At 47.0% G+C, this 10185-nt stretch overlaps 2 protein-coding genes across 2 annotated transcripts in view; both read left to right on the top strand.

The window, feature by feature from the left end:
- Positions 1-1858, top strand: part of LOC132591452 (transmembrane 9 superfamily member 2-like) — a 33876-nt gene extending 32018 nt beyond the window's left edge. The window contains exon 10 of the mRNA XM_060270075.1: positions 1710-1858. The gene's annotated coding sequence lies outside the window, so the exon portion shown is untranslated. The remainder of the gene's footprint in view (positions 1-1709) is intronic.
- Positions 5-9698, top strand: NONO (non-POU domain containing octamer binding). Its single transcript, XM_035112706.2, has 9 exons — positions 5-1930; positions 4286-4587; positions 5939-6034; positions 6444-6640; positions 6732-6816; positions 7003-7102; positions 7260-7302; positions 7523-7632; positions 8770-9698. Exons 1-9 carry the CDS (start codon positions 1850-1852, stop codon positions 8905-8907), a joined length of 1152 nt encoding a protein of 383 aa, XP_034968597.2. The 5' UTR covers positions 5-1849; the 3' UTR covers positions 8908-9698.
- The last annotated feature ends 487 nt before the right edge of the window (positions 9699-10185 follow it).

Genomic DNA, 10185 nt, shown 5'->3' on the forward strand with positions numbered 1-10185 from the left:
GAGTGGCAGCTTCCTTGGGTAACATCCACACTGGAGGTGGTGTCCTTTCGTGCAGCACTTCATTTGGGACACAGTTTGAAAAACACAGCACCTGTTCTAATTCTCTTCCACATGGGAAGCTTGCGATTGCACTTTATTTCACCTTTCCTTGTTTATTAAGTGTGAAGTGGCCCTCTGGCTCCTGGGAATTACGCACAAACTGATTGTGAGTGGCCAGTGGAACAAACCCATACAAGTCATTTTGGTATCTTTGGAGATATCATAGTCATATGGTTAGATCCCATATAGATAGTGCAAGGTATTAGTCTTCCTTTGGACCTGGTCTCCACTGTGTGCTCCAAAAATATTCTGTTCAGCGTGCACTTGCAGAAGTCTTTTCAAAGTTACTGTTGGTCAGTTGCATGATTGAATCACATCTTGGTTTGAAAGTCTTAGGCTGGTGAGAACAAGCTCAGTGACACAGAAAGCATATATGAGGTGGGAATTTTTCAACCAGATCTGGTGTGATTTCTTGCGACTTTAGATAGGTGTTTAACATGTCTGCCTCAGGTCACCAGAGGTTAGTGTTTGTCTTTATTCTTAAAGGGTGTATCCCCCCTTTCCCAATATTAGCATTAACAGCAAATCCCTTCAGCACATGAGGATTGCTTATACTTCAAATCCTTGATGTGACTTGCAAACTAAGCTGGCATAACTTAACGATTTGGTTGCTATTGGCCTAAGAATGCATGATTATTTTTAAATTGCTAGGAGTTCAGAGCTATGTAGGTTACAGTGGTACCTCTGGTTAAGAACTTAATTCGTTCCAGAGGTCCGTTCTTAACCTGAAACTGTTCTTAACCTGAAGCACCCCTTTAGCTAATGAGGCCTCCTGCTGCTGCTGCGCCGCTGGAGCACGATTTCTGTTCTCATCCTGAAGCAAAGTCCTTAACCTGAGGTATTATTTCTGGGTTGGTGGAGTTTGTAACCTGAAGTGTTTGTAACCCAACGTACCACCGTATAGGTATAGCTAAATGGTGGATGGAGACATGGCTTAGCTTACTTATGCTTCTGTGGCTGATTAGGTTGCTTTCTAAGATGGTTTGCTTCTTTCTGCACTTAATGAACACTATGGCTTTCTTTCTACAACTGGACTTGGATGCTCGCTTCTTCATTTGCTGCAGCTCCTCTGGCCACTGAGCACTTTCTCACCTCTTAATGCTTGAGTCCTTTTTCCATCACAGCAATATGTGGCCTCCTTCAAACTCCAGAAAGACTGGTGTTGGGCTTTGATTCTGATCAGTCTATTAAGACAATGGGGTAATGTGTTCTAACTAGCATTGCTGTTTGACTGTATCTTGAGTTGCTTCCTCCAGATTGTAAATTTGCACGCTGTATTTGGAGCCCCACTCTCCCATCTGCTGCTGTGTGCTGGAAAGCTTCCTACCAGCACTGTCATGTAAGTGCTGCTAAAAATCTTTGTTTTGGACCTATCCTTCCAGCATTTGCAGTGCTCTGGCTGTCCTGCAGGTGGCTTTGCATTATCAGTCAAGTGGGCCAAGGCTGCTATGGGCCTGACTCTTCAACTCCCAGGGCCTCCGACTTGTGTTGACCTGCAGTTGCTGCTAAAATAGTTAAGACTGGATGTGTGTTGGGAGACTTGGTGAATGTTCTGACCTTTGCGCTCTTCAATGTGTTAACACTCAGTGTTTGTTCCCCCAATTTTGTAGAGCGATTCTGTACCTTATTCCCCTCAGATGAAGGCCTGACAATTGACATGAAGAATTTCCGAAAACCTGGTGAAAAGACCTTCACACAGAGAAGTCGCCTGTTTGTGGGGAACCTGCCCCCTGATATCACATAAGAAGAGATGAGGAAGCTGTTTGAAAAATATGGGAAGGCTGGAGAAGTCTTCATTCATAAGGACAAAGGTTTTGGCTTTATCAGGCTGGTGAGTGGCTATAGGTGTGCTAAGAATTCCCATGGCTTGGTGGAAGTAGTGCTGCTTTTAATGCTAGCCACGTGGGCTTGAATGGCCAGTGCATGGTTTCATGTTGTGTGTACTGGGAATGCTGCATGTGGCACTTTATTTTGTGGAAGCAGACTCCCGGGTGATGTGTCTGAGTTAGGACTTAGAAAATAATCCTTAATGCCTCTGGTTCTAGAATTTTATGGGGATTGTGAGAAAACCAGTTGCTTACAGGGGGACCTGTGTTTCACTGGCAGAAAGCAGAACGTCTTCCCTAGGGAAGTGATCATTATAGCGTGCAAGTTTAATGGATTATGCTAGTTGATTCCCCGGTAGCTCCAGACTACTTGGCTGTTCAGTTCTAGCTGAGTTTCACACATGGAACCTCCAGCTGTGTACATAAAGAGATGAAGAAGCTCTTGAGAGCTTTCTTGGTGGCTGCTGTCCATAGGCTTTTGAACTTACAATGCTGGCAGAGCTGGACTGTTAATCTTCTCAGTCTGTGCTTCCAGATTGGTATTTCTAGAACTGAGGAAGAGGAGATGTGCAAACTCTTGATCTTCAACCATACATATGGTGTCAAAGGAATATATCAAAGTGGGAGGGCAATGATGAGCTGGTTTATATTCTGTATTTTTTAAATCAGTTGTTTAAAAAATACAAATGTAAAAAAATTAAATGGCTAATTCAGTGAAGGAAGATGGCCTAGTCTTAAGTACTTGTTACAGTAATTTTATTTAATCAAAACCTTATAATTTAGAAGCATTAAAATAAGGAATGAACAGTACATACATACATAATACATATTGATTGATTGATTGATTGCTGGCTCCCAGGATGGTTATTGTAAGGAAAAGAAAATATTTGGAGGAGTTGGATAAAAATTTATGATCAGATCTGGTCCATAGTAATTGCTAAAAAATTAACTCAGAAAACAAGGTACTGTATATTAGAAGGCCTGTGGATTTAATCTCCTGTGGAATATGCTGCCAATTGAAATTCTTAGTAACTTCATCTACACATGAGATTATGTAAAACCTTAATCGCAACATCTAGTTACTTGTAAACAGAGCAGATTTTTAAAAAGAGCCTGTTACTACTCTCCATAGCAACAACAAGAACAACAACAAGAAGAACTAATAATGGATTGTGAATATAATGAATTTTGTATCTGGTTTTCTTTTCTTTGTCCTTGATTTTGGATCTCTCCCAAAGTCTGATGTACTGTATAAAGGGTTTATTTTGCATCCCTACCCACATACCCTGTTTCCCCTTTTTTAATACGTAGTCATAAAGTAAGCCATGGCAGGGTTTTTAAGCATTTGATAAATATAAGACATACCCCGAAAATAAGCCATACTTCCACGCCGCGGAAACTAACCCCCACAGGCACCTCCACTCACAGAGTCACTCCATGCGGCCGGCACTGCAGGAGCGCGATCATCTGTGAAGCGGCGCTCCAAGACCTCTGCTTAACAGCTGGTCGCGCTCCCGCCTTGCTGGCTGCATCCCCATGCTCCGCCTTCTCGTCCACCGCCGTCCCTGCTGCTTCCGTGCTTGCCTCCACCGCTGGGCTCACTGCTTCTTCCTTGCCTGACCAAGCCAAGGAGCTTGGAGCGCCCTGCAGCGGCGGGCGGAGCGCCTGAGCCAGCGGCCTCCGCCTGGCCCGGCCAAGGAAGCCTGCCGCCCCGCCACCCAGAACCGGTGGCAGCTGTAGCGCTGAGCACTCAAGAGAGCCCACCAGCACCCTGAGCCGTAAAAACTGTACCGGTAATAAAAAAAAATAAGACATCCCACCGAAAGTAAGCCACTCTGTGTTTTTTGGAGGAAAAAAAGTTATAAGACGGTGTCTTAAAAAAGGGGAAACACAGTAGTATTTTCCCACTCTGTTCTGCTAATTGTTGTTACTCCAGTGTTGAGGCTCTAGGAATGCTGTATTTTTAAGAGTAGCTTAGGAGTGTGTGCCCTACATGTCACACATGAAAAGTTCCAGTTGAAAAATCTTGGGCTCATTTCTTCTCTCAAGGCTGTTTGGATCCTGCTCTCCCATGAGAGTCATTCATTCATGACTGATTTTCATCTCTTTTCTCAAGTCCTGGCTATTTGTAATGCCAAAGTGTTATCTTTGCTGGGCTCCCTACACTCTCCACTCCACTCTCTTTGGGAATAAAATTGCTTTTCACATAATATGTGCTTTGTTAGGGAGTGCCCACCCCGTTGTCTCTTCAGGGAGGTGCTTGGTCCAGTAGCAGTGAGCTGGTGGATTATTTACCCACTTGAAATAATTCTGGTGTGGTGGGGTTTAATGGGTGGTGCGTGTGTGTTTTGGGTCTCCAGGAAACTCGGACTCTGGCTGAGATTGCGAAGGTGGAGCTGGACAACATGCCCCTGCGTGGGAAGCAGTTGCGTGTGCGCTTTGCATGCCACAGTGCCTCACTGACTGTCAGGAACCTGCCACAGTTTGTGTCCAATGAGCTGCTGGAGGAGGCCTTCTCAATGTTTGGCCAGGTGGAGAGGGCTGTGGTCATTGTGGATGACAGAGGCAGACCTTCTGGGAAAGGCATTGTAGAATTTTCTGGAAAGCCGGCTGCTAGAAAAGCCCTGGACAGATGTAGTGAGGGTTCCTTCTTGCTAACCACGTAAGTTATTCTAGTTTACTATTCTAAGTACAATAAAAGAAACCAGGTCTTTTGACTTAGGGCGGTGTGTGTGTTACCGGTAGAGGGCAATAAAGAGTGCATTTATTCAGTGGGCGTGAATCTTAAGTGATGTTCTGTATCTGTGTCTACAGAGCTAAATGAAGAAATACAGTATTGCAGTTTTTCTCATCACCAGTCATTGCTTATGTTGAACAGAGCTGGTATAACAAGAACTACAACCAGAAAATTGTGGGCTCTACATTTGGTGCTCATACCTTTATAAGAGATGCTTTTTGAGCACCACAGGACACATGGTGGTTTGCCCAGTCAAACATTATTTGCAAGGTTGGATCAAAGGTATTATGGATTGCTGGCCCACAGCAGAATCTCAGGTTTCTCTTGTGCTGCTTTAGTGCATCTTATCTCTGAACATTGTTTTTCTCCTGAGAGTCCTTATTGGTCCCAGGAGACAGCAGCATTTAGCTTCAGGGAAAGAGTGTTGGTAACTATGCTAAGGAAGGCCCTGATCATGCCTAAGCCTGTACTCTAAGCCAGCGTTTCTCAACCACTGTTCCGCGGCACACTACTGTGCCGCGAGACGGTGGCTGCTGTGCCGCAACGTGAGGCAACGAGAAGGGCGATTTGCGGCCGCCAATAGGCAGCGCTGACCCGCCGGAAAGGAAGCCGGCCGGGTCAGTCTGGAGGGCGCGAGGGCGCGAAGGATGTTCCTCCGTCATCTCCTCGCGCTCGCTCCCTGAGCGAGGCAGCGCTTCATGGCCGAGACCGCCTCCTTGCGCTCTCCCCGCGCGCTCAATGGAGAAGGCAGCGGCGCAGGGCGGCGGGGACTCTGGAGCAGCAGCAGCCCCGTCCAGCGGCGGCAGTAACAGCAGCAGCAGCCGCAGCAGCAGCCGCCCCACCTCGGCAGGCTCCTCGCCGTCCTCCTCCGCCAGCCGGGGAGGGCTCTCGGGCCGCCAAGGAGCAGCTACACCAGTGGGGAGGCCGGAGGGAGGCGGCGGTGGCAGCAGCAGCAGCCCCAGCTCAGCCGCGGCCAGCCCAGGAGGGAGCGGGGGGCTGGCGGCAGGCAGGACGACGGAGGCGGTGCCCTGAGGGCTCTCTCAGCAAGTACACCAACCTCATCCTCCCTATTCCTCAGTCCCCCACCCATTCCCAACCCCCAGGATTTGCCCCGTCTTTTAATGGTGGTGTGCCGCGTGATTTTTTTGACGGAACAAGTGTGCCGTGGCCCAAAAAAGGTTGAGAAACACTGCTCTAAGCAAAGGCTGCTGCTAGCTCTTGGATTTTGGCCTTTAAAGAGGCCATTTATTTAGTTGGATACAATTTTCATTCTCAGGTTCCCTCGACCTGTGACTGTGGAGCCCATGGATCAGTATGATGATGAAGAGGGACTGCCAGAAAAACTTGTCATCAAAAACCAACAATATCACAAGTAAGTACCCCGTGGAAGGAGAAGTGGTGCCTTCTTAGGGGTCGCTCAGCTCATCTGCGGACAGTTACATTTTTATGGAAAATACCATTGTTATTGAATTGATTTTTACTGCTTTTCAAGCCAATTTCTATAAAGTGGCTTCCAGAAACATAAAAATGTAACATAAAGTAGCATGCAAGTGTTTTTTCACATTGTTTTGTTGGCTTTTGCTAAGCATAGTGGTAGGATGCTAAAGCAAACTGGACAACTTAATAGCTATCTAAGCTTGATTCTCGTTCTCAAAAATGTTCATGATGCAAGCTGCTCACCTCTAAACTTTACTTTCTGCCTTGACCCCAGTCCTGTGACTCTCGCTAACTCAAGTTGCCTTCTCCTAAATGACTGGATATTTTCCACCTTGCTATTGCAGAGAGCGTGAGCAACCTCCCTGTTTTGCACAGCCTGGTTCCTTTGAGTACGAGTATGCTATGCGTTGGAAGGCCCTGATTGAGATGGAGAAGCAGCAGCAAGAGCAGGTGGACCGCAACATCAAAGAAGCACGGGAGAAGCTGGAGATGGAAATGGAGGCAGCTCGTCATGAGCATCAGGTCATGCTCATGAGGCAAGGTGAGAAGCAGAATGGCGAAGGCTTTGCAGTTTGCTGGGAGCAGGTAGTGCAGGCACCCTGACCTGTCACCCCTGTGGATGTTTTTTCCAGACTTAATGAGGCGCCAGGAAGAACTCAGGAGAATGGAGGAGCTGCACAACCAGGAGGTGCAGAAGCGTAAACAACTGGAACTCAGGTGAGCAGGGAATGAGTCATGCCTGTCTGTGAATTTACTTGACTTGTGCTGGTAATTGGTAAGACTATGTAGGGGCACGGCTGTTGCCAGGAAGAGTCCGAGAGCATCAGTAGCTTGTGCATAAGCAAGTCTGAATTGTTTGATAGCTCTCCAATTGGTGTGACTATATGGGAGCCTTCCTTGCAGGCAAGAGGAGGAACGCAGGCACCGTGAGGAAGAGATGAGGAGGCAGCAGGAAGAGATGATGAGGCGGCAAGAAGGATTTAAGGGGCCCTTCCCTGATGCGGTAGGGGACTTTGTTCACCTGGTGTGGTGGTGAGGGTCAGTTTCTACAGTTCATACAATTTCTAACCCCTTCTGGCCTGGGCAGTAGCACAAAGAAGCTTCATGCCAGAAGGGGGTGTCGGGATGTTGTCTGAGGCAAGCTTGTCTGTCTGTTTCAGAGGGAGCCTCCAGATATGCGAATGGGACAGATGGGTATGGGAGGTAAGCTGCAAGTGGTTTTTCCTCTCCTGTAAATGTTTTGGGTTGGGTTGTGCTTTCTGTGTGGTGGCTGCAGGTTCCTAAGTCAGCAGGTAGCTGAGCTCTGGGTGGGCCATGGGTGCTATTCACCAGCAGGAATATGTTTAGTAAGGGAGCTGAGCTTTCAGTGGCCACTTAACCCTCAGGGGTATACAAACCAAGAGGCCTCCTTGCTTTTCCTCAGGTGCGATAGGCATGAACAACCAAGGGACAATGGGAGCTACCAGTGTTCCGGCAGGGCCACCACCTGCAGCTGGTCCTGGGCCAATGATTCCTGATGGAGCCATGGGAATGGTAAGGTCAACCAAGTGCAATTAGGCAGGATTTGGCTGGGAGGGTGGGTTGCAAAACCCTTGATCTAGGCAAGGATCTGCATGAGCATCTTCTCTCTTTGTAAGTTGATTTGAATCGGCTAGCCAGCTAGCTATATAATTCAACTAATAGCTTGGCAGGGGGCTGAAGCAAAGAAGCTAAGCCATGTGTTCCCCCTTTTCCTAACTTTGCAGCTGTGCATTTGTTGGGTGGATGAACCTCACTGGGGTGGGTTCCTAGCATTGTTTCCCTGTGCCACAAGACCTGGCCTTTTTGGGTGGCTCCCTAACACCACAAGGCTACTAAGCAGTAAAATCTCTTTTGTCTTGACTGTGGTGGATTGGAGAAGCTAATCGAATTTTCATTTCTCAAACACATTGCGAAAACAGTGTCAGGCAGGGTAGCTGATGAGGTACCCGCCTTCTGGGCATGCTTGTATAAGAACAAGGCAGAAGGCCCAAGTAGGTGTGCACTTAAGTGGTCCAGTACAGAAGTTTTCATCAGCTACTAGTGTGGGTGTCCTGGAGAAGTTGTATTGCTGCTGAAGTAGTATGTTTTTAAACAAGAAAAACATCCTGAGCGAGTTTTACTTAGAATGGCAGCCTATGATTTTTTTAAATAAATAAAGCTGCATTGAGTGCAGAGTGGGGTGGCTTCCTGTGTTTAGAGCAGCTGTGGAGGCTGAAGGCACTTACTCTTTTTCATGCCTTGCCTGTGCATTGCCATCATGCCAGTGCCTTCGGATGACTCAAACGGATAGTGCCATGTTGGTGGCATTGGTACCCTTGCATGCCTCTAGTTGTACCCAACTATCCCGTCTCCTTGTGTTGCTCTGTACTCAGTTTTGGAGACTGAAAAGCATTTTTATTCCAATCTTTGCAAAAAAAAAAAGACATGACAGAAAATGAAAAGGGATTGGAAGTCAGAGAGAACTCAGGTGCTGTTGCTTTGGTGCACAGTTTAATAAGTGCTTCCTAAGCCCTCTTGGGCCCTGGTGGTTCTCCCATAATGGCTATTGGTGGATGAGGGATGGAGGATGCATGGGGTCTGTACAGTTGCTGCCAGTCTTGAGGGATGTTTCTAACCCAAGCTTCTTTCCCTCCTCACTTTCTCCTTAAGACTCCACCGCCACCCGCTGATCGCTTTGGCCAGGGCGCTGCAATGGAAGGACTTGGAACTATGGGAGGAAACACGCCGGGATTCAACAGAGGAGCTCCTGGGGGGGACTTTGGCCCAAACAAGCGTCGCCGATACTAAGGGGAGGGAGGCGTGTCCAGTGTCTTGCCCATTCCATCGGGACAACCCTTAGGGGCTTCCCTTGGGCATCTGGGGTCTGGCCATGGCAAAAGGGCACCCAGCCAGATTTGTAAAGGGTTTAGTCGATGCCACAAGGTGCATTCCTGCAAAATGCAATGTGAAAATTGATCCCAGGAGGCTTTACTAGCTGTGTAGTGTGAGAGGTCAGGTTAGGACCTTGATGTCTCTCCCATTCCCAAGCACCACAACACAGGTTCAGCCCCCAGCTAACTCAGCTGCCATTGGAGGCCTGTTCTGCCTTCAGGCAGCTCTCTGGATATATTTTTCCAGGGCAGTAGAGCAGGGCCTGTGAGTCTGTAAATGTCTGTAGCTTCAAACGACTTATCATGTGGGGGACGGGGGAATAGTTTTTTTAAAGAATAAACTTTTAGCTTTTTACTTTTCTCCTCTGGACCATTTTTTCCTTTATTGTAGCTCGCTGGTGCAGCCAGGAGGGCCAGGTTAGTGGTGGTGGTGATATGGAGATGACTTATTCAATGTGTTGTACCATTTTAAAAAAACAAAACTTTTTTTTTTACTGGTAGAAAAGTACAATCTATTGGAAAAATTAAAGTTTCCTGTTGAAGATTCAAGTTGAAGCAATTGTTCGTATAACCCTAACTTTGCCTGTCTTGTGTAGAAGTATGAGACTTTCTTTATGTGAACCTGAGTTGTAATCGTCCACTAACAGGTTGAGTTTGTCTGAAGATTGTTACAGGAATGCATTATTAAAAGGAATTTTAAGCCTTTTTCATCTTGTGTGGCATCTCCTTGTGTATTTCTGGGTTTTGGTCACTAGAGGGAGAACCCGTTTCCTCCTTTCTGCATCTCTTGGAAGTGGCAGCCAGATTTCTACTTTTTCTGAGAAGGCCTGAGACACACTGTGCTTGAAGATACCACCACTCTTTCCCCCAGTGTTCTCTTCCTCTAGCAGTGAAGCTGATATATCTAGTGTATATCCCACAAAGTAGCTTGGTTCTGAAGTTTGTGATCAAAAAACAAATCCTGACAAGGTGGTAACAAGAACACACACACACACACACACACACACACACACACACACACACACACACACCAAAAAAGGAGATTTACTAGGGGAGGAGGGTAGTTTCCTGTTGGCATCTGCCCCATATCTTACTCTGGATTGTTAATGCACATGTTGCTACAGGGGAGGAAGTTTGTGGGCAAAGTGTCCCACTCAACTTTCAAGTTGCTCCTTTTAGAGCTGGAAAAATTGTT

This window comes from Zootoca vivipara, chromosome W (genome assembly GCF_963506605.1).
Source record: "Zootoca vivipara chromosome W, rZooViv1.1, whole genome shotgun sequence".
In the NCBI taxonomy this organism is placed as follows: Eukaryota; Metazoa; Chordata; class Lepidosauria; order Squamata; family Lacertidae; genus Zootoca; species Zootoca vivipara.